Source organism: Hermetia illucens, chromosome 5, assembly GCF_905115235.1.
Source record: "Hermetia illucens chromosome 5, iHerIll2.2.curated.20191125, whole genome shotgun sequence".
NCBI lineage: Eukaryota > Metazoa > Arthropoda > Insecta > Diptera > Stratiomyidae > Hermetia > Hermetia illucens.
The window spans coordinates 56,544,929-56,569,112 of NC_051853.1; the positions used below are offsets into that span (position 1 = coordinate 56,544,929).

A 24,184-nucleotide genomic window follows, 5' to 3' on the forward strand; every position below is an offset into this window, starting at 1 on the left:
CAGAATCTCTGTTGACTGCGGTTATTGCGGGATCCATTTCCCTCTCATAGGTGTTGCGGAGGGCTGTATTGCGCATGGGTTCAGTATTCACGCTCACCTGATTGTCAGAGAGGATTGTAGGGGACTGTAAATGCTCCAGCAAAATTGCGCGCATAAGATCTGGTTTTAGTTCTGCGTGATGCAGTGCATTGGTGTGCGGCCACGTGGTTGCGAGCACGTTGCATCATTATTCATAATAATAGACATTGCACAGCTGTTTATGCTTGCCACATATCGGCTGGGAAAACACACACTCGAAAACCATATATGCAACATAGACATACCGACACAACAGTACACTAACCACATGGGTCACGGACCAGGTGGCTACTTCGTCCCTGCCCCAAAGATATGCAATGACATTCCGAGCCATTTTGTCACTGGATTTGCTCCTTCTGAATACAGTTTTCTTGAGCTGAACTAACTGAAAAACAACCGAGAACTGTCAAACTGACTGTCGTAGGAAACAGTGCTGCCAATTTGTAGTTTTCCATATTTGAAAGAATACTATATATGTCAAGTTACTGGATTAGGGAAGGGGTGTAGTTGATTGGAAGCTTAGCAAAAAATGAATTGGGCGACAGTAGAGCTAAAGTTGACTTTTCAAAAGTTGAGGCTAAGTATCTGGAACAATTTTAGGGAACTATCCTTGTTCCGGTTGAAAAGTAGTGTATTTGGTCGAGAGATACCTGTATCTGTCTACATATATGCATGTTTCACCGTCACAACGAGGAACTATGTATTTTATTACTCTTGGGCCTGGATTTTGCATTTCTGTGTATTTTTCGAGGTCAGACACTTCCTGAAGGATGTTATAAGGTGTACTGACTTGACAAAAAAGGCGGCAGGTCTGCAAAGGTTGATATACAAATGATGATTGCACATATGTAGTTTATCGTGTTTTTAATTGCAGTGTTTACTTATTGGGATTATATTGTTAATGTTTCGATGTTTTGACTACGTTGACTCTGACCAATGTGCGGGATGAGGTAAAAGACCCTGCAGAAAGTGGTTCGTGTTGTAGATGGGAAAGCGAGAGGCAACATCCTCTTCAAGTCGACCCATCTACTGGCCTACGCTGACGACATTGATGTCATGGGAAGAACAAGCCGAGATGTACATTTTGGCACCGTTGAAAATTGCTCCCATCTAGGGTCGAATATCACAACCAATAACAGCTATGACGATGAAATCCCCGCACGGTTGTTGGCTGCCAACAAAACCCATTTCAGCTTACAAAAACTGTTCCGCTCGAAACGTCTCACCATAGGGTCAAAGTTCTTACTGTACAAGACAATGATTTAATAGTCCTTATGTATTCCTCGGAGACTTGGGTTCTTAAGAAGAATAATTGCAAATTCTTGGTTACATTCGAGAGAGGAATCCTTCGAAGAATTGTTGGCCCCCTACATGAGGATAGACGATTCCGTAGCCTACATACTGACTAAATCTATGAGCGATACCATGACGGTCTGGTTGGTTACGGTGGGCGGGTCACCTAATCCGTATGGATGAGGATGATCCAGCCCGAAAAGTCTATAAGAGCAATATCTATGGCAGAAAAAGAAGACGAGGCAGACCCTGCCTGAGATGGAGCAATGGCGTAGGTCAGGGCGCCGGAGAGTTTTTAGGGACATCGAATTGGTGGACCTCGGCGCAAAACCGGGGTCTCTGGAGTTCCTTACTAAGGTACGATGTTTTATATGACTTATTTCCTGACTGAGTTTTGAGGAGCAACTTTGTTCGTTATTATTTTTAACACGGCACGTATTGTGGAAATGAGAAATAGTCTAAAAGAAGCTTACCTATATAGATTCTGCGCGAACGATTCTTTTATAAAAGGTAACTTAATTTAATTCAAAATGCAATCCTGTATAATTTCATCAGCTCAGAAATAGTTGTCTGAGAGTCTGTTATGTGACGAGAAGTGGTACTTGCCAAAATACCAATTCTCCTGCAGGCTCATTAAGAAAGGTCATCAGAATACGATTAATGTTACGCTGATAACATTCCCCCATTAAGAATTCATATCAGCTGAACAAAACCTGATAACCTGATTAATTAAACGCAACGGAATTAACATGAAGCATCGGCCGTTCTATTTCCTATTCTAGTTTTGTGATTCCATGGCATCTTCAGCTATTTGCATATTCTTAATCCAGTTCACCCCATATCAATTCAAATCTTCCATCGCCTGATTGATGAAGACTCTGCCATCAAAAAGCGTTTTGTTACCTTGAAAGCAGACGAGTTTGAGAATTTTATTAGCAAGTTTGCATTGTATCTAAGAAAGTATTTTCTTCTTTTTGATCTCGAGCTTTACAAAAGATACCGATAAAATTTGTTTTTTTTCGCTACCATTCAATCATTTAATTTCATCTAAAGTTTATGGCGAACATGATTGTGAATCTTCGAACAGAACGAGTTAAACGGCTTGCATTTTTCTCAACAAGTTTCCTAGCTGATGCCATGTTCCGATAGCCTCGAATCATTCTCCAGGATCAATTTTTTCTTTTCAACCAAAATCAGATCTAGACACGGAAAAAATACGATACTTTCTCTTAGCTTTGTGGTGTTTTAGCAGAAAAATGTAGTTTTTCTTTCCGGTTTTTTGTGCAAATAACACATCCCAAGGTTAGAGCGGAGACTAGCGACTAGCCGGTTTTCGAATCTCAGATTTTGGAAGATGCTCAAGGTCAGATTGACGAAAATGCATTATATAATCCTTCCATGAAGAAACGATAAATGACATGTGGATTGATTATGCTCATTTTTCAGTGAAAGTCTCCGGAGGAAAACCACTGGGTATCGGTACGCTGCACAGCATTTGCATAGGTCCACAAGCTTATCGCGTCTGTCGATTATTCCTGACTCTGAATGTGCGAAACGCGATCCAAGGTGGCATAACTAATCAGTTAATTGACTTACTGTTTTGCGTATTTTTCGCATATCTTTTTATTAATGCGTGAATGGCAGAGGCACGAGCATGAGGCATATAAATGTAATGATTAACATCAAGATAATCTACTAAACGGTGGCGATGCTCCAATTCCAGACACTGTTTTTTCGGTGTTGGGATTTTTTAGAGTTTTTTTTGCAGTAATACTTGTTCTTCCACTGTTGTTGTATCCGATGAGACTAGTTATTTCGGTGTTTTCTAGGAAACTGGATATCATGTGATGTAATTCTTAGCTTGAATACGATGAAATTAGAGTAGTTTCGCACTATTTTTATCTCTTCTTCAAAACAGGATCAACTCTCAGCAACTAATTCATCATTGAACGTGAAGGAGTGGGGATCATGAGTTCAGATTAAAGATATTTTTTTAGTGATATATTACAGCAGTTTATTTAACAACATTAAAAGGTACAGAATTCAGTTCACTTAGAAACGAAGGGGTTTGGCAACGTATTCTTCCTTTTGTGGGTGAGCGGCGATCCAGGCCAAAGCACGTCCAACGTATTCTGGGACTGGTGGTGGGACTGGAAGATGAGCACCTTCTGGGTGGAATCCGTTTTCGTCAGCAGTGTAGGTAAGGGCAATTGGGACACCTTCAGGGGAAGTGTGGGAAGCGGCTCCGGCAGCTTGGACACCACCTACACCTTGTTCTTGGGCAGCAATTCCGTTTGAGGTTTCGAAGGAGTAACGGTATGAACCATCGGGGCTGACATCACTGCTGAAGCTGCGGACTTCGGCGGCAGCTTCGGGGCTGCTGTATTGGGTTGGACGTTGGGCGGCAGCTAAGCCAACGAGGACAGCGAGTACGACCTGAGAACAGATTGGTAAGGAGAACGGGTTATGACGATTTGCATTGTTAATTCGTTTGCTCAGTAGAAGGTGAGCAATGTTAATCTGCATAAGCAAAATTTTGATTAACTTACGAATTTGAACATGGTGCTTTTGTTAAGATCTTTTCGAAACTGAAACTGATACTGACTGTGAGGATGATCGGGCCTTATATATGAAGCAAAAAGATCTAAGGAACTAGTCAGAAAAAAAGAGGGGCAATGGAATATCTTCTATTAGGATGTATTTTTTTAATTTTGTTTCAAACACCTGAATGGAATAATTATTGTGGTTGACATTTGAAGAAAACCAGCTTTGTATATCGGTATTGATTTAATGACTGGGTATCTTGGAACATTTTTTCGGGAAGAATGAATTGAATAAGACCAGATAATTGGATATGTGTGGAACTGTAAACTAAAGCATATTTATTTGTAAAGGTATGTATATTATTTAAGCCCCGGGATTGAGAAGCTGAGTTAGGTCTCAGGTTCGACCCTGACCTAGTTCAAGAAATTACAGATATTCAACTATTAAACATATATAACCAGTTTAATATTATTGTTGCATCATAGTCTCTCTTGCTTCCAGGATAGCTTTATATCATTTCTATAAATATATTTCCCGTGGGCTATTCGAGTATCTCAAATTCGCTTTGGAATTTATAATAATGGAACTTGTTTTCGAGTGAACTAAGTGGATAATTGATCGGATGCAATGGGTTACGTAAATACATACTATGTACAATGTACAACCAATCTGGAGAAGAGACTATTCCAGTGATTTATATTCATTGTAGTATTTAAATGCAAATTTTAATAGGGAGAATTTATACAGGTGCTGAGAGTTTTAAGTTTTCTTGAAGAAGGTTCGGAATTTTAAATTACTTTTCGATACTAACAGAGAATGTTTCATGCTTCATTGATTATTCTAGTGGTAATTTTGATCTTTTTAAACTTTACACTTTACTTTATCGGAAATAAGTTAAGAATTATTTAACTAATTCTATTGTTATAAGTGAAATTCAGTATTAAGATTTTTTCTTCTTTTTAGAATCCAGTTTTCTAAATTACTTAGTCATTTAAGGCCGAGTTAGATTTTGATTTGCGTTGAATGCAGGGGCAGTAGGGCTGGTGTTTCAGTTTTAGGCTTGTATTTATTTTTATATGACCTCACAGACTTCTCCTTTATTATATTATTGGAAATACCTTCTGGAATTCAGATCTTACAGAGGAAGTTGAATTATCATCAATCGATCATCGATTAGTCTGAATAAAATCAATAATTTCTCTGATCTGGTGAAAGATTCATTTATTTGTATGTGGCATGTTTCTTTTCAAATATCTTATTTCCATTACAAATTCATATTACTCAAAAATATTTATAAACGAATATTTTAAATCCTTTTTGAAATTTTCATGATAAAACCCTTCTACTTTTAAATTTGTCGAAACCTTGGAACCTATTTAAAGATTATTCAATTATAATACATAAAATTCTAATTACCAAAAATAACCATTGATCTTTTCTTTTACTGTTGCTGTTACTATATAAATTGCATATCCTGGCCATATACTCGTATATGCTCATGCTGTGTGCTAGAAAGTGGATTTTGTTTAGCGATTCATATCAGAAAATTACAAACCGTTTGTGTGTAAGTTATTGCTGTGAAACAACTGAACGTTAGTAGCATGGTATTTTGGTGTTAGCGAGTGTGTGCGATTACTTGCTGGAGAAAGTGCAGCTGACACTTTCGTTTTAGCTTTTTTGTGAAAGACTGTGGCGTAGAGGGCGAGAATTTGGTAAGCATAAAAAATACCATACCTTCGTTTGTGCGCCACGTGGCGTAAAATCAACTGTGCAGAAAAGCTAGGATTTGGAGCGCGGAGGAAAACCCAGTTAGAGTAATGCCCACCCGACTGCAGTTGTCCTTTCTCGTGTTATTTCCTCATTGATGCCTTTATCTCTAAACTAACGTCTTAAGCGGACATTTTGAGGAGTTTTGTGTACCAGTGCTTCCCTGGGGTTTGTGGACTCATATTTCGACTTGCTATTTACACCGACATTGCACCAAACCTCCTCAGAACCACAGCTAGTGAACAATACCGAAAAATAAGTTAGTCCTAACATATAAAGCATACCATACGATGTACTCGTAATACCAAATATGTAACTATATACATTATATATGTAGGTGTGTGGTGGTTCTAAGTCTTTTCCCTCTAATTTGTTTTTTATGCGCAAAGCCCCACATATATCACAGGTATTAATTTGAAATCAAACAACTTAAAAATCTAACTTTTATCCCTTGGCATTTCCCAATTTTCTTTGTATAATAGTTTCATGACATGCTAAATTTTTTCTAGTTTTGAATTGCTCTTACTAGTAGGGATTGTTGCTGGAGGAAACCGAAATAAGTTTATAGGTTGAGAGAAGTCGGATTTCGATGTTCTCTACTTCACGCACTATGGCCATTTTCTGCTTTACACTCATTGCGCTTAAAGTTCCTTCTGGTATTTCAGATTTTGATACCGTCCAGTTTTTTAGAATTTTGCCTTTAATTTTTTTTCCTCTAAAAAACCGTATCAATATTCAAATGATTAGGACTATCCGAAATGACATAGATCATGACTTTAACGTTGGTTTTCAAGAAGGGTTTTATTTTCGAGAACTAGCAAATATTATTCTATACTTAAATGAAATTTGAAATAAAGTCATGTGGAGTGTCAAAAGGAAGGTTTAAATTTACTCGGAAACTCCGCAAAGTTCATCCTTTTGCACTAATGTACCCCATAATGTCCAGCACAACACTGGTTGGTATTGAAGTACGGCAAGGTGTTGCTTAAACTCAGTCGACTGAGTAAAGCGATTCCGATATGGATGCTAGGGCATTTGAGTGACGGATTCGTTCGCCAAACGGTTTGCTCCAAAATATTGGGCAAGGCGAAGACTGCATTAAAGGGCGAGCTATCAAGTATTCATGCAGCCAAATGGGTTAATTCTTGGGTTGTTAATGTGGCTTTCTTAGAGCCTTTCAAGAAGGGGGTACCTTTAGAAGGGCATTGCTTCGATAACCATCATTCTGAAAAAATCGGCCGATCTTGCATTTCAAATGTAACTGACCGGCTTCTCTAGACCAAAAATAACTTTGTAGAGAGAGACTCTTTTAAAGGGGAATTGATATATTCTCAGACTTGGGAAAATGTTAAACATCGTTAATTCACAAAAACCAATGAGTGATAAATGCAAGAAACTAACTCTAAGTAGGCAGAGCAGCAGATAGTACAATAGGCCTACTATGGCTTGAATGCACGGAATGACGGTTTTCCACTTTTCTAATCTGACCCAATTTTATGTGAAAAGCTGGAGGGTTATTAGTATCCCGTAAACTCCCAAATAATGTTTTGTGTGTTGTAAAAGTTAGGGAGATTACTATATACAACATCGCGGACAGTCGAACATTTGCAGAAAGCTTTCAGAAGTTACTAGCTGCAATCATGTCGGAATGCAACAAAGAATGCAGTTTAGAATGCTTTATTCAGGGAAGGCATTCTGGAGAAGCTTATAGCTATTATCAGGATAATCAGAAAGATACAGTAAAATATTACCTGCTGCATCGACATTAAATCTCAAGGGAATTTGAAGTTTCAAGCGGTGCCTGCCAGCGTTATAAGGTTTTCAGGTAGGTCATAGACATAACTTTGAGGACATCCAACAATTGGTATATATAGGAACCGTTGTTTCGAATGACTACAGCACCAAACTTGGAGCCGCTGGACGTATTAATAGCGCTGAATTGGCTTTTATTAGTTTGTCTAAAATTTCAACACCAACATTATGTTCCGGGCAATGTTCTCTCTATGATACTATATGAGAGAGTTACTCGAAACACCTAAACTGTCATTAATTTATGGTCTGAAACATTAACGGATGGATGGTCGATCAGAAGCGGAATAGGCAGTGGATAGGTCACACGTTGAGAAAAGGCGCCAATTCCTTGATGGATTATATCAAGCAGCAGAATCCAATATCTTAGGTTGGCCGCCGAGTGGGACGTACTAGAACTACATGGCGCAGTAAAGTGAAGGAAGAATATTCTTTTTAATTTTAAATTTGTGGGGCAGTTTGGTGTATTTTCATTAAGTAGAACAATAGTCAATTTATGGGTTTTTTTGCTGTTTTTCCGAGTAGAATTTGAAGACACATGGATGAAGTGTGTCATGCAAATGACCTGACTGTTCACTATCGCCAGATGGAACTGGCTAGATGCGTAGGGCTTTCCTTAATTTTCTCTAGTTGTGCCGAAAGTATTAAAATTAATGGAGGTATTTTTGTGAAGCTTCCTATTGTTTTGATTAATTTTTTCTAAAGGCGTTCTAATTACCGTAATAGTATATGGATGTAACATTATTCTTGGGCACATAATGTAGACACGTGGTTCCGGGAAGTATAGTAAAAATGAAGGGCAGCATTTTTAATTTTGGGACCTTTAATTGTTTCACCATTGGTAGTAAACAATCCCAGAATTTTCGATAAGATCTGCAGTGCTCCATTGAAAATGAGGCGAATATGAACATGAATATATGTAATTATGAATAAGTAGAGTATCTTATTTATTTTCTTTTTTTTGCGGGTTAAACGTACTTATGGAGTTATAGCATTTAAGAAGGGACAAGTTGTTTCCGAAATATTGGTGTAAACTAGAGTAGGTGTTCCCGGGAAATGATGCTACTTTTCCTCCGAAATGTACAACAACCGGCAAAAAATGGCAAGTAAATGTCGAAAAATCATAGATGCTCCAGTTAACTGATGAACCTTTCTTTGCTGACCTAAAAGTATTCATCACATCAAGATAGTTCTCCTTGAAGGCTAGCTTTGGTCTTACGGGGGGTGGCATTTTTGAATTCATTTGAACATAGACAGCTGTAAATCCGAGTCCAACACTTGCATGGTTAGTCTAAAATTCGCATTAAAAACTCCGAACACTGAAAATTCAAATATTTTTGGAGCGGCGTTATCGGGTGACTGATACCTAAGTACTAAAAATGAAGTATATGGAAATAAAATTGTAGCATTGCTGCACTTTTCTTACAGCCCTGACGCGGCCGCTTAAACCCTTTTATTGTTCTTCGGACACGAAAGACTACACAGGGTGGCGGAGTTTCAGGTTGCTTCGAAATGAGTCCTGAAGAGCATTTAGGTTCCCGAGTTCCAGGACGCGTATGAAGCTGAGTAAACCTGTTGGTGGCGGTAACCCACAAGAGTGATCCTTTGAAGAATATTAAGTTATTGTGAGAAAACTGTCAATCAACTTCTTGTTTTGTAATCAGTACCGATACTTTTGGAATGCATCCTGCATGAACTCTGTTATTTTCATCTAAATAGTAATACGTAGCAAATTCTTGGATAAGAGGGATTCAATATATGATAATGAAAAAAAACATCTTCTAAGGTTTTGTGTGAATCAAAAGCTTATTATAATAAAATCAATTCGATGTCTGTCTGTTACACCCACTTTACTCGGAAACAGCTGAATCTACAACCACTAAATTTGATTTGGAGTGTTCTGTGAATACCTTTATATATAGCAAGGGGCCCATTTTCTGTTGAGTTCAAGGGGGGGCTCCTCATACATGCGAAGGGGAGGTCAAATGAAAGGATTCAATTAATACTTTTGAAAATTGGTCCTATTTCTCTATATTTGTTGAACCATAAGGGAGTGAGGTCTCGTTCTCCTTAAACCTCCTTTAATCCGAGGAGTATCATCAGTATAGGTGATAATATGGGGCATAATTCTGGAAAGTTTAGAGAGAAACAAACTATTAAAAACAAACTTACAGAAAGTCAAAATTCTTCATTTCTCTGTGAAATTATTGCATTTTAAAATGTGTTTGAGGTTATCATGTATACACCATATGAACGGCGAGTCCTATGGAAACATCTTAGTTTTGTGTAAAACAAAACTTTATTAAAATCGGTTTAATGTCTCTCTGCTGTCGGCAGCATTTCAATTTACGTACATATACTGTACATATGTATGCATGCCGTAAAGTATAGAACAAAGCGCAAATATTCCGATGCGTTCGATTATTTTGGATGCGTACATATATATGTGCCTCAGTATGCGATAAAAGGCTTAGGATGAGCACAGGATTTACGTTAGTAATATGTAGATATGCATACCTTGGAGTTTGGAAATATATTAGGGAATATTTTGAATTTGAAAATCCATTTGAAGCAGGGCCTTGAAGTGTGTTAGAACACTACTGTGCCGTAGTGGACCGTACTACAGGATTATAGTATCCGGGAAAAGGCAATGTGATCAACATTGCGCTTACCCAGATTTTACTCAGGTAAAAGCTAAACTTACTCAGGTAAAAGCTAAACTGACTAGTATCCTCTATCAAGTCACGATACACATCCTACTGCCATCAGTAAACCACGACTGACAGCCTGGTACTCTAACCACTGAGCTATCCGGACACTGATACTGGTATTTGGCTACTGCAATTACAGTGAGTTATGTATTTTTGTGCGTGAATCTGCACGGCGAGAAGGTGCGCTTTGGTGTTATTAGTTTGAATGGCCGAAGAAATTCGCTGTGCAAGATTCGTTTAATACATGGTGGCAACGTCAGCACCGAAGACGAATCAACCAACAACATCAAACCGCACTGGTCAAACACAAGCACGAACAAGAATAAGGATAGGAGAATACAACTTTGAGACCGTTGACAATTTCTCCTATCTAGGGTCGAAAATCACAACCGATAACAACTACGATGATGAAATCCGCGCACGGTTGTTGTCAGCCAACAGAGCCTACTTCAGCTTACAAAGACTGTTCCGCTCGAAACGTCTCACCATAGGGTCAAAGCTCTTACTGTACAAGACTATGATCTTGCCAGTCCTCATGTATTCCTCGGAAACTTGGGTTCTTAGCAAGAAAAATTGCGAACTCTTGGCCGCGTTCGAGAGAAGAATCCTCCGAAGAATTTTTGGCCCCCTACATGAAGATGGACGATTCCGTAGCCTACACAATGACGAAATCTATGAGCGATACCATGACCGTCCGGTTGTGGATAAAATCCGGCTCAATAGGTTACGGTGGGCAGGTCACTTAATCCGTATGGATGAAGATGATCCCACCCGGAAAGTCTATAAGGGCAATATCTGTGGTAGGAAAAGAAGACGAGGCAGACCCTGCCTAAGATGGAGCGATGGCGTGGGCCAGGACGCCAGACAGCTTTTAGGGATATCGAATTGGTGGACCTCGGCGCAAAACCGGGATGTCTGGAGTTCCTTATTAAGGCAGGCCTAGACCGGATACCGGTTGTTGCGCCGTTGATGATGATGAAGATTCGTTTAGAAAGTCGGCATGACTTATTAAGGTAGAACATTGTTGAGCTGTATCAAATCGGTATTAGCAACGCCAGCAGATATTTGAAATATAAAGCAGGGAGGGTTTACTGAAATGCTATTTAGAGTGAAACACCAGTGGTCGCAATTCTGGAAATCCTTAGACTGAACATTTTTGTCATATGCAGTAAATTTTGAGAGCGCGGCGAAATTAAAACGTGTTCAAGCTATGAATGTGAGAGGCAGTGACCTGCCCAAGATTGAGCGATTTAAATATCTCCGGTCAATGCGATCAGCCAATGGAGAACTACGTTGTAAAATTGCTTCACGCATTAGCGCAACCTGGATGAAGTAGCGTTCCAAAACTGGTGTGCTTTGTGATCGACATATCAACGAATGCCTGAAATCTAAAGTTTACCAGAGTATCTTTCCGCCCTCTATGGTCCTGAGTTTTGGCCAACTATAAAAGACAAAGAACGGCGTCTTACGGTAATCCTTTGATCACATACGAAATGACGATATCCGCGATCGATATGGGGCTGCATCGATCGTGGAAAAATTGCGAGAGAGACTTTCGATGGTATGATCACGTGATCCGCGCTAACGAGAATTCTCTTGCCAAGATTGGTCTGAACATCGAAATCGATGGTAAACGATCAAAATGCTAATGGGGATTTAAAAGCCTCGAGTTTGCTTCCAGATCAGGCATTTGATAAAACCAAATAACGCCTGCCCACAGGAAAACGGCTGAAGGAATCGAATTCTGACCGTGCATGTATGTAACGCATTTTTTGTAATGGAAGCAAAAGGATATTCGGGTGGATAATGGAATGTGTCCGTCCAGTATGCAGAGCAAAATAAAACTCAATGAGAATCCATAAAATAAATTGGCAAGCCACCACTGCTTCAAAGTAGTATTTTAGAGTTAAGCAGTGAAGGATGCATAACAAATTAGTCAGACCCTCAGATATTATGTCGATTATTTCAAGTATTGAAGATATGAACAAATGTTATCTGCTTTTCACATTTTAAGATCATTGTAGGATGTGTGCTCGTCGGGATGAAAAAATGCGGATTCATCCATATTTCTACTAATCTTTTCTGATTGCTTATAACTCAATTTTGTTGCCTGTTCCCATATCCAAATTAAAATATATTATATAATTCAATTTCGGCTCAACAATCTCATTGTCATTTTCATGCGTCTTTATGTGTTTGTCAAACCTCGATTCTATAATATTTTGCAATTTTTCCAATCTAGCTATTAATGTTTAAAACTGTTAAGTCGTTGATCGTTGTTTAAACAAGAGGGTGTCTGTATGGTAGTGACCCGCAGTGTAATTTCGATCTAAATTTGAAAGATACAAAGTAAAAGTCACTCCATTCCCAAAGTCATTATGCACCAATCTTCCAATCTAGATGCAGCATTTAATGAGAATCTTCGGGCGATACAAGATTTGGTTTAGAAATGTTAGCAGATCACGGGAAGGTGGGTGGATATTCGTATGAATGTACATACATATATACATGCGAACAAGATGTAACTGCAGCCAAATGGAGAATGGTGAAGTGCTTTGGGAATCAACCTCCTAAATTCGACCGTTACCTTTTCGTTAGATGGCCACAAAATTAATAGATAATAATTGACAGTTTTAGAGATTGCCCGAAGACTTTGTATGGTATGTAATATGAAAAATAATATATTTGTGGATCAGTTGCCTTGAAATACTTCTGGGATATTAAGTTATATTTATTCTAAATTAAATTATGTGTATGCCAATTGAAATTGGAAATTTTGTAATAAATAATATAAATTATTTTATTATAAATGCCTTTTACCTGTAATTAAGTCGATTTTATAAGGGAATCGTTTGTATTTTATAACGGATTTTGTGTAGAACTTTTCATTGACGGTATATTTATCTTAATTTGGAAAGAACTGTAACTCGATACTTTGAGAGCGAAGTTGTTATCCTAACCTTTTATGAATCTGGAGAGTACTAGACGTTTCTAATTTCGTTGCAATATTAAAACAAACAAAAATTTATGAGTAGTTCAGAGTATCCATTCTGCTATTCTTCAGGGTGCGCCTGTACTCTTCACAGATAGTTTATTATGTGGACTGTGGTGCACTTCTAGTATTTGAAAATACGGCAAAATTTCCAAGTCCTCATTATTTTACCGACTTGGAGAATAAAAGTTGGGTCTTTCCACTTACCTGTTCTATGTGGGACATTTCCCACGCCTACGTAACCTCGACGCCAGTTTCTAGTAATGCGTTTCAAGTTATCTTAGGAATTCCTGAGGATACACATCTCCTTGACTATTTCATGCTACGCAGTTTGTATATTTGTGTAGTAGATTGGTCAGCTTCGCTTGGGCTGTGAGTTTCATTGCTTGAAATAGCGAAGAACCTAATCGTCGCCTGTTAATAGTTAATTTATACACAGGTATTTTATTGTAGCAAGTCATCCGTGTGGTAGACCGGGATGATACTATCTCGGGATCAGAGAGGGAAAATAGCTATCGAGCTTCGCGAAAAGAACTTCGAAGATTTTTGCGCTACGTATATTACATGAAGCAATGTTGAAAACAATATTCTCGGAAGAGGAGCTATTTATCAAGTAATGACAAAGTTTATATGGTTGCCATTCACCTCTGGTGGGGTTTGGCGTGTCAGCCACACCATCGCGCTATCGTTCGCAGTTACCTGAGATGCTCTTCAGTACGAGACGCTTGCACTCCTCCTCTACTATCCTGGGCCAAGTGCCCTTGGGGCGACCCACTCGTCGGCCATCTTCGAAGAGTGGGTTCCACTGCATGGCGCAATGCAGTTGTCCTCCTCCTGAAAGTGTGACTTATCCACTGCCACTTCCGCCTTCTGATCACAGTGTGTACGAGTGGCATGACTGTGCACTGGGTATCAGTAGAGTTCACTTGCCACGTGCTACTCCCCTATAGCATCACAAAAAGCACACTTGCGTTGCATTTCCAGATTTTAGACATGGCAGCGAAAGCGAATCTAGCGTTGTTAATGTGTCGGGCAACGTCCGGTTCAATGCAGCCGTTGGCAGAAACCACGCTTTCTAGATGTACAAATTCATCCACGGTTTCGTTGCTCTGGCCATTGTTACAGATATGGGGAGTGCGATGCCCCTCAGACTGGAGATATTGATTTTGTTGCGTCTCTTTCAAATCCAGAGCCATTTAGCCAAGATCTATGGTCCGGTAAGAGAACAATCAGATGTCATCAGCATAGTCGAAGTGTTTGAGAAAAGATGTCATTGTCCATTGAACTCCTCCACGTTCTTCGGACAAAGGAGCACGAAGAACGTCACCGATAACAAGAACAAATAATATCGGTGGCAGGATGCAACTCTGGTGGGTTCCGCTTTCGAACTTGTAATCCTGCGAGGTTTTGCCTCCGTGCAGCATGTGACATTTTGTACCATAATATGTCGCTCCGATAATAACTATTAGTTTCTCTTTAATGCCCATCCTGTGTCAGAAGAAAGAAGAAATGATCTCGCTTACGCGATTACCAACCATTAAGAATGTAGAGGAATCGTGGAACCAGATTAAAGATACGAGCTACAAAGCGGCCTCTGCAACTATTGCGGTTATCAACCGAGATACTTGGTTCTGGATGACAATGTTGGAATGAAGGTCTGTGAAAAGAAAAGATTTTATCATAAGTTTCTCGACGATAAAACGCTCACCAATTGGAAAATTTATAAGAATGTTAACCGGGAAGCAAAGAAAGCGATCGCTGTCACCTTAGCGGTGCCTTACAAAGACCTTTACGATAAGCTGGGCACCCGATATGGCGTGAGAGATCTGAATCGACTTGCCAAAAGCTGGCACAAACGCACACAGAATAGCAAACACTTTTGTTGCGTTAATGACAAGAACGGTACTTTCGTTACCAACCGTCGAGCCGTAACGGATAAATGGCGAGAATATTTCGAGCAGGTTTCAACTGAAGAATTTCCTCATCCTCCACTTCCACAATCATTGCCGACATTCCCACTTGTCGGCGCAGAGCGGTGCTCTGAGGTGGCTGGGAGGAAGGCGGGGCGGCAACCCTTCCGGCTGAAGCAAAACCAAGTGGCCGATCAGAACCTCCACGTGGTGGCGCTGGGAAACGCTGTATCGCATTGGCTTGCCGGCCGTGATGCAGTAGGCGAATGCTCCAAGGCTTAATAAGGGCGAGTCTGCACGGGGACTCATCTGAAGTGGCTTCGGCCACGAAACCTTACCAGGGGTATACTGGTACCATGGGAACCGGGGTAGCCCCTGGACTCATATACTTCGGGAGAATTCCTGTCGTATATGAGTACAGCTCGGTTGTTTGCGGTTGGCCCCTTAGTGGGAGCTTCATGGGGGCTGTTGGTGATGCTCAAGCGAGAAGAAACCTTCGGGCCTCGGCGTGGTGTTGCGTTTCAACATGGGTGCCGTACTCCTTAGTTCGGTAGAGATTTAGGTAGGTCTTGCATCCACCAGTATGAATGTTAAGCTATGCACTTGGTATAGACTGGTACCGATGTTGTTTGTCTCAGCGGGGCTTTGCTTGTGGTTACAAAATCAAACCGTGTCCTAAGAAGACCGTGGGATTAAGTCTTCCAGACAGGTGCTCACGTAAAACCCTCAAGGACTTAACTGTCAGCGTAATTGGTGCTCAGAGGTGGCGGCGAGGAAGACGGGGCGACAACGTTGTCGGCCGAAACAAAACTAAGTGGCTGTTAGTGTTCATCAAGGAAGCGCCCTCTCATTACTCCTCTTTGTTCTTGTTATGAACACCATCATACAGGACATCTAACGTTCCGCGCCATATGCACTGCAGATGCAGATGACATTTTCCCAGTAAATATCTAATAGCAAAAATGATCTCGAGCAACACAGAAGAGGCTGCATAGTAGAAGAAGGATACATTCTACGTGGCAGAATGAAGTCACGGAGCTTGTCTCAAGTATGTTATTTATATGTAAATCATGCTTGATATAAATAGATATAAATAGAAAATTACGGAATTTGCATAAAATTAACATTGACAGCGAACTACTGATTATTCAGTTAGTATCATAGAATGCTTATTGAAAATATCTAGAGATCCATCAAAATCGCGGGTCTCTTCAGATTCAACTGAATTAACTAAATTCAACCTCCACGAAGATCACAACATATAAGGTTCAATATAAACTCAGGTCACTATCTCGTTGGCATTGTGCTCAGGGCTCGGATAACAACACCGTGTCGAATCCCCTTTGACTGCTAGGTGAGGCAAACTTATTTTCAATCTGATTACCCCGAGTTCGAACCCCAGTCCTCATGGATGCTTGTGTTCGCCTTTTTAGTCACACTATTGTAGGTTTATGACTCGCACAATACTAAGGGTGATGTCAATAAAATTGAAGCAGAGTTTGACTAAAAACCGAGACTGTGCCTTATACTCCTCAAACGAGTGAACAGAACACATAAGAAAACGTTGATGTGATCCACCAGAAATTCCTTCATAATACTTACATGCGAAAATGGATTCCGCGGTAGCCGCAGTTATGTTTAACATCCCCTGGAGATGAAGTAGTGATAACTGACCTTAACAGTCCTATTTGGCCCTAAGAAAAGTCAGGATGACTGCCTCGATGGTGATTGTAGGGTAGTAACAGAAGAATTTCAAAGAATGCGGCCACGTGCTCAGACTTACCACGAATTCGAGCGAGAGGCGACTTCACAGGTAGACGAAGGAAGCCGGGGAAAACCAACAGGTATAGGTTTGCATTTAAAATCTTAGACAGCGTTCCCACAAAGCGTTAAAATAAGATAACCTTTTGAAGCTCTAAATACTGGGGCAGATTTTTCATCCTATCAAATAGAAGCTTGCGAAGGCATCCTTAAATATGCTGGGAAATGAATAATTTTTAATATTGGAGAGCAGGTCGACTGTTGGCCTTATCGGACTAGCACTTTCTCTCTTTGAATTTACCATAATACTGTGCAGTCGGATTGTTTAAGAGTAGTGATGCTACCAATTATGTAATCGTCATTTTTAGAGTATTGAGTAGTTGGATTGATGTTTCGGACCCAATTATTGCGTTAGCTTGGTGAAGATATAAATTCGCAAAATACGAATTTGGTTGGGAAAGTTCTGAACTTGCCTAGAAAAAGTTATCTGTAGTTTTTTTCCAGTAAAATTCGTAAATGGTAGTTAACAACTCGCATCGAACTAAAGGGAAAGTATATCATTGATTGATCTTTTTCCAATGGAAGCAGGTTAATCAAACATCATCCAACCGAAATTGAGATCTTCATGGGAAGTTCAAAGCGAGAGAAAACTGGGATTACGTCCTCGTCGTTCATTTGCTTGTGGAGGATTCTGAAACTCAAAGACCGCGACCAATGTGGGGGAGAACTAATGACGAATTGTTGTCTTACTTGAATCGCTCTCATTATTAAATGTATAGTGGCAGTGGTGGCCGCATATAGTCAGGGAATATGGATTGAGAAAGGACGAGATATCACATGCACTACTAAGCAAACAATGGCTTTTCTATATTGATTGCACCGTCATGCCATTCGTGGCGTATCACCGTACAAGCAATCAGACTGACCACTTTACGATCACCAGTGAATTTAGGAGTTGTGTTCTGGATGTGCATAACAAGAGAGGTTCTGACATTGGTCTCGAAAGAGATCACCATCTGATAGGCGCTTACGTTCGCCTGCGTGTTGTATCCATCATTTCATCACAGTTCTTAATCGAAACACAACCTGTGAAGTTCCGCCTCTAGTGGTTGAAATGGTCAATCACCGTAATAGGGACTGTTCCTCTAAGTAGAAGAGAAATCATCACGGCCGTCAATACACGGAAACGAAATGAAACCGCTTGGCTCAACGATCTTCTCGCAGAGTTACTTACAGCCGCACTTGAAGCTATTGCAGATCTGCTAGTTCCATTCTTACAGAAATTATGGGAATCTGCGGCTTTTTCTAAAGAGTGGAAAAAGGGGATGATCCAGATTTAGAGATTCCAAAACAATCTGCGTGCTCTCTTCTGTCGCAAAGATAATAGCTAAAACAGTTCTGGAACACATCAAAGAGCATTTTAAAAACTCGACCGACAAAAAGCAAGTTGGTTTCCGCTCCGGATCCTGCAAAATTGACCCCGTCAATCGTCATCGGTAATTTTCGAACAGTGCCCGGAGATTAGATCTTCGCTTCGTTCAATGGACTGTGGCATTTTTCCTCAAACACCTCGATTACGCTGATGAAGTTTGTCTGCTGTCTCATCGGATCATGCTCATTGGTCCTGGATTTGGAGAGAAAGCCAAGTAGATTTAGACTGAAGATAAACTCAGTCTTCCTATTTTCATTAATGAATAATGCACAGCAGGCGTCGATTAATTTATATATCTAGGAAGCGTGGTTTCTGCCGACGGTGTAGCGAACTAGATGTCGTCCAGCGCATGAACAGTTGCAGATATGGAAACTCTGTAAAATCTGGAAACACAAATATGACCTCCGTGCTAAGTGCGAGCTGACATACTTGATGTACTTCCATGACATAAAGTTGTATGTTTGTGTTGATGGTCAGCTTCTAAGTCTTTTGCGAATAGTAGGCGAAATACCAAGGAATTCTGCAAGGAATCCATTCTCGGGTTGGTCATCCGAAATCCGACAACGTGTGAAGCTGGTACTAAAATTGCATATCTCGGCGAAGAATAAAGCGTGAAAAAATACGTTCATTGTATTCGCTATCCTTTCACCGGCATTCGGAATATTGCCGTGGACGAAAACCGATCTGGAAAACGTCCAGCAATGGTTATGGTCTATCATGTTCAAATTCGGAATGCATTATCCAAACTCTGCTGTGGAGCATATGAACCTGCCTTGTGACATTGAAGGAAAGGGTGTGGTTGACGCGGTGCCACAATATCACCACTATGACTTGCTGTGCGAATGTATCGAATGCAATATATGATAAACACGTGAATTATCTTTGGCAACCATTTGTCGATTTTCATTTGTCAAACAGATGGCTGGGTGCTGGAGAACTTTTTACTGAGACGGAGGGATTTATGTGTACCATTCAGAATAGAGTGGTCGCTATCTGAGCTTATAAAAAGCTCATAATGAAAAAGCAGATGGAGAGCGACCAGTGCGGAATGTGTGGTTCGGCATCAGACACGTTGGAACATCTTATTCCTGCTGTAACAGGTATAATACTGTATGTAAGGTGATTCAGCAAAACCTTGCATATAAGCATACGCCGATCACGGGAATATGTCTGTTTTACCGATATGCACCGGAGGCTGTACTTAATAGTTTTGCTTACAGCATGTATTGGAACCAACATATTCTGATGAACTGATCGCTATATACCGCAAAATGTTGATATGATATTGATATCCTCGCATAATAACAACATTAAACAGGAATACGTGGAGGAGAAAGTGAATTATGAGCGACTGGCTTGGGAAATCAAAGAAATTTTGTGTCTCGAGAGGGCTTTTGTAGCTCTCATAATACTGTTAGCTGCGGGTATTGTACTCATCTCTCACGGCCTCCTTTGACGTCCTGGGACTCTCACACAGTCTGGTTTAAACCATGCAGAAATACACCATTCTGCATACGTGTTGGGTGTTGCGTAGAGTTCTCGAGGGATTCTCCCATTATCCTACCACCGGCCACCACTACCAGAGCCTATTTATCTTTCTAGTAGGTAGGATCGTTTGAGCCTAAATGCTTGGTACGCCATAATCGGGTATTTGAAGGTTGTTCCTCCTTCGCCCAAATATTAATTGATCATCTTATGTACCTACGTTCATTTAGTGATATGAGGAGTTCAAAATGCACCATGAGATTGCTTTACGTATCAGCGACTATCTAGACACAGTGGCGCTCAGTACTTGTGATTGACACAGCAATGTATGTCTTAGATCCAAATTCACTGCGACGTCATTCGGCGTGTTGCTTTTTGCGGTTTCGAATACTGGGCAGCGATTATATCAAGCAAAGTTTGTTAGTTCAATAGGCTGCTGTAGGTGGGTCATTAAATCCGTACGGATGAGAATCATCCAGCCCGGAAAGTCTATAAGGACAATATCTATGGTAGAAAAAGAAGAGGTGGCAGATCCTGCCCCATATTGAGCGATGAGGTAGGTCAGGATGTTAGAGAGTTGTTAGGAATATCGAATTGGCGGATCTCCGCCCAAATACAGGATGTGTGCAGTTCATTACGAAGATCGGCCTAGACAGGATTCTTGTTATCCTGCCGTCGATGATGTTGGCTTTGAACTCATCGTAGAGAAGTCGCGAAAGGGGCGTTTCTATTAGTATGATGTGACTAACGCTGATGATAATCCGCTGGATTAGCTAGAGCATCCAAATGGATGGGAAACGATCCAAAAAATGATCGAAACAGTTATGACTTGGTACCTGAAACGGTGATTTGAAAACGTCTCTTGAGCCGACCCCGTTACCAAGCGAGTCAAAGTCTAAATTGGATAAGGAAAACCTATTCCCGTATTTCCGCATGGATATTAAGTCCATGTTGTAATTCTTTCAGAATTTTCTCGGTGCTAGTTTTATGAGCTATTTTCGTTGCTTTCTCGGAATCCCCCATACCCATATCCCATTCATCAAGTGCTCGTTATTCGAAATAAAACTTGGTTTCGACACCTGATCTCAGGTGTTATTTAGGTTGGCATTCTGGACTGCTTACAAGTTTTGTCAATTTCCTTGGAGTATCTCCGGGTGCAAGTCCTCTAGGACGTTTGGCATTTTCGATACCAGATAAGCAATAAACTTTCATTTTCGGAATCTAAATTCACATCAATTTGACGGCGTTTTACAGATCTTGTTGTAATGAAAATGCCCCATTTTGGTGATTTTTTGAGATTGTCACAGTACCATCGGTAAGGTTTTTCCACTCACTAGAAATCCGTGAAAAAACGAGAGTATCTCAATATTCATGGAATTTTTTAATAAACATACGTATATAATCTCTTGTTGTTTGTGCCAAGGGGAAACCTTTGACGACACCAGAAAACCCTCGGAATCTACTGTTTCTTATCGATAAATCTATTGATTCTTCAACCTTTCCTCCAGAATATTCTTACTTAAGAAGTTAAATACTCAGGACTATCTTTAAAATTTGGGGAAATTAGACGTTGTTTAATAAATCGTTAGCATCGGCATAATAGATTGTCTATTTCATCAGATAACAAAAGTTTCGTCTTGAAACGAAAGTTAACGCCTTGCTTCTCGCTAGTCTGAATAAAATAAATCCAACCAAAAGATTCCGGGTCACGACATTTGCAATCGTCATGGCTGGAATGCTGAATCACAGAAAAATGAAGAATTTCCATTTACATTATTATAGATTAACAACTTTTCGTACTATCAGATTAAAGTTTTATTAAAATAGTTATAACAAATTAGTATCTTCAGTTTCACTTAGTAATGTTGTTGTTTAACAACATATTCGTCTTTGTATGGGTGGGCGGCAATCCATTGCAAGGCGCGAACAATGGCCTCTGGGATTGGTGGTGGAACTGGGAGATGGGCACCTTCTGGATGGAATCCGTTTTCGTCAGCAGTGTAGGTAAGTTTGATTGGGACTCCTTCAGGGGAGGTGTGTGATGCTGCTCCAACTGCAGAGTGTCCACCTACTCCTTGTTCTTGAGCAGCAATTCCGTTAGAGGTATCAAATGAGTATTGGTATGATCCATCGGGGCTGATGTCGCTTCCAAAGCTGCGGATTTCAGCAGCGGCTTCGGGAGAGCTGTAGTGTTGGCCATGCTGGGCAGCTGCCAAGGCAATAAGAGCGGCGAGTGCAACCTGAACAAAAGGTATGTTAAATATATGTTTGCATTGTTGATACTTATAACGGCGGATAGTTTTTCAGCGAAAAGTCACGATCAACTTACAAATTTGAACATGATGTGTTTGATTTGATCTATTCAGATGTGAAACTGATGCTGATTGGGGTGATGATGGGGCTTTTTATATGAATTATTCGCTTTTTTGAATGTAGCGACACTACTTGAGAGAGGGGTCAATATATATGTACATTCTATTGATGACTGAGTCCATATAAATAATTTGAATATGGTCTTTTCTTGCAAGTGCCCTTCACACGCATGCCTCATATATCCATCCATAACTTCTAATATTTATGGTGTAAGATAAGCACCTATCCGATTCTTGGAGGCTTTGGTTTAAATTTAATTTGAACCTTTACTGCAGCTCTATAAAGACTAATTTTAATATTAACAGTTAATGACTACGCTCTAATGAAGCATATCATTGTGAACCTGGTTAGTAAGAAAGTTAAATGAGAGAATGGTACAGTAGGTTTAGTAGTGTCCTAGAAATAGACACCTATTTGAATTAATATTGCGGCGGTTGCCAAATGTATTCGTATTACAACTGTATAAAGTTCAATTGTGGGAAGTGGGTAATTACTATTTCCTGTTTTTATTAAATTTTAAAAATTACCGAAACCCTAAAATTCTTCGTTTTCTTCAGTTTGGGAATGCTATAATAAGTAAATAGATTGAAAGAAGAATTCCTTAGTATTGCGGTTTACTTTTTGGGGTATATGTATCTTGGTTCTTCGTCGGTTCCTTTTGAATTTCTGAATCTGGCACATCACGTGGGCAAGGCCGCAAGGAGAAGGGTCGTTTACGGGGTGCAAAGCATTTGGATCACAACAAAATTGTACAATTGACCTAATTTTGTTAAAGTTTCTCTATTCCGGACCCTAGAGAATTCAGGGTCTAAGGGACAGTCCCTTCCTCGCCTTTCCCGCTTTTTAAATGAGCTTACTTCGGTGACTTTAATACTGGGCGAGCTCGATTTTGTAGGGGTTTTAAATGAAATGGTTTCTTCCTTAAGTACTAAGAGCAGGTATCATAGAGGTCAAAGTATTTCTTTAAATTATGTTATTATTCCGACTTTCAGCCTAATAATAAGAGTCTATCCATATACGAAGCAGGCTTTTCCAGAGGATTGTTTGATTCCCCTGTAGTTTGGCATGGTACAGAATCCCCTTTTAGGGCTACTGAATGATGCTAGAGGGCATGGTTTCGCAATCAAGTATGGCCTAGGGGCTAAGTGCGAGTTCACACACTTGACATACTTAGATGACATCAAGCTGTATGCTGGTACTGACATTCACGCTAGAAGTCTGTTGAGAATAGTAGACATGTTCAGTCGTGATATTCGGATGGAATTAGTCTTAGACAAGTGTCGAATCAAAGCCATCCGCAAAGGTCATCACGAGCCGCATGCTGGACATAGCATTGGTGACTTCCACATCGAAACTATGGCTGAGATAGACTTTTACAAATACCTAGGAATTCTGCAAGGAACCATGCTCGAGTTGGTAATCTGAAGGATGCTTTGCTGTCCGAATTCCTGCGACGTGTACGACGTGCTGGTACTAAAATCGCATCTCTTGGGGAAGATTAAAATAAGGGCATTGAATGTATTCGCTATCCTTTCACTGGCTTATGCATTCGGAATATTGCCGTGGAGGAAAACCGATCTGGAAAACGTCAAGCGGCGAATACGGACAACTATGTCTAAATTCCGACAGCATCATCCAAAGTCTGCCGTGGAGCGGATGAACTTGCATCGTGACATTGGAGGTAGGGGCGTGGTTGATGTGGCGAAACAACATCATCGCCAAGTCAACTCGCTGCGCGCTTATTTTTACAGCAAAGGGCAAGCGAATCCTTAGCATGCGGTTGTCTGTGACTGTGATTGTGAAGTGCCTTCACTTAACTTGAAGGATCGATCTTTCAATCCTCTGAGTGAGGTGAAGTCGGACCAAGAGTAGATCGATGAATGGAAGTCGAAGGTAATGGACGGAATTGTCTTTGGCGGACATTTGTCGATTTACATTTGCCGAACAGATAGCTGTGTGCTGGGGAGTTCTTTGCTGAGACGGAGGGATTCATGTGTGCCATTTAGGACAGCGTGGTTGCCGACCGAGC

The 24,184-nt window shown here is 40.3% G+C and overlaps 2 protein-coding genes and 1 long non-coding RNA gene across 3 annotated transcripts; 1 reads left to right on the plus strand and 2 right to left on the minus strand.

The window, feature by feature from the left end:
- The first annotated feature begins 3,131 nt into the window (after positions 1-3,131).
- Positions 3,132-3,585, plus strand: LOC119658340. Its single transcript, XR_005250216.1, has 2 exons — positions 3,132-3,220; positions 3,290-3,585. It is a non-coding gene; the product is annotated as an uncharacterized LOC119658340 (long non-coding RNA).
- LOC119658339 (pupal cuticle protein Edg-78E-like) lies at positions 3,358-4,139 on the minus strand. The gene is made up of 3 exons (XM_038065687.1): positions 4,096-4,139; positions 3,921-4,023; positions 3,358-3,807 (listed from the first exon to the last, which is right to left on the minus strand). Exons 1-3 carry the CDS (start codon positions 4,122-4,124, stop codon positions 3,424-3,426), a joined length of 516 nt encoding a protein of 171 aa, XP_037921615.1. The 5' UTR covers positions 4,125-4,139; the 3' UTR covers positions 3,358-3,423.
- A 17,440-nt stretch (positions 4,140-21,579) lies between these two features.
- LOC119658072 (pupal cuticle protein Edg-78E-like) lies at positions 21,580-22,232 on the minus strand. Its single transcript, XM_038065331.1, has 2 exons — positions 22,112-22,232; positions 21,580-22,022 (listed from the first exon to the last, which is right to left on the minus strand). The coding sequence occupies exons 1-2, from the start codon at positions 22,121-22,123 to the stop codon at positions 21,639-21,641; spliced, it is 396 nt and encodes a 131-aa protein (XP_037921259.1). The 5' UTR covers positions 22,124-22,232; the 3' UTR covers positions 21,580-21,638.
- Between the last annotated feature and the right edge of the window lie 1,952 nt (positions 22,233-24,184).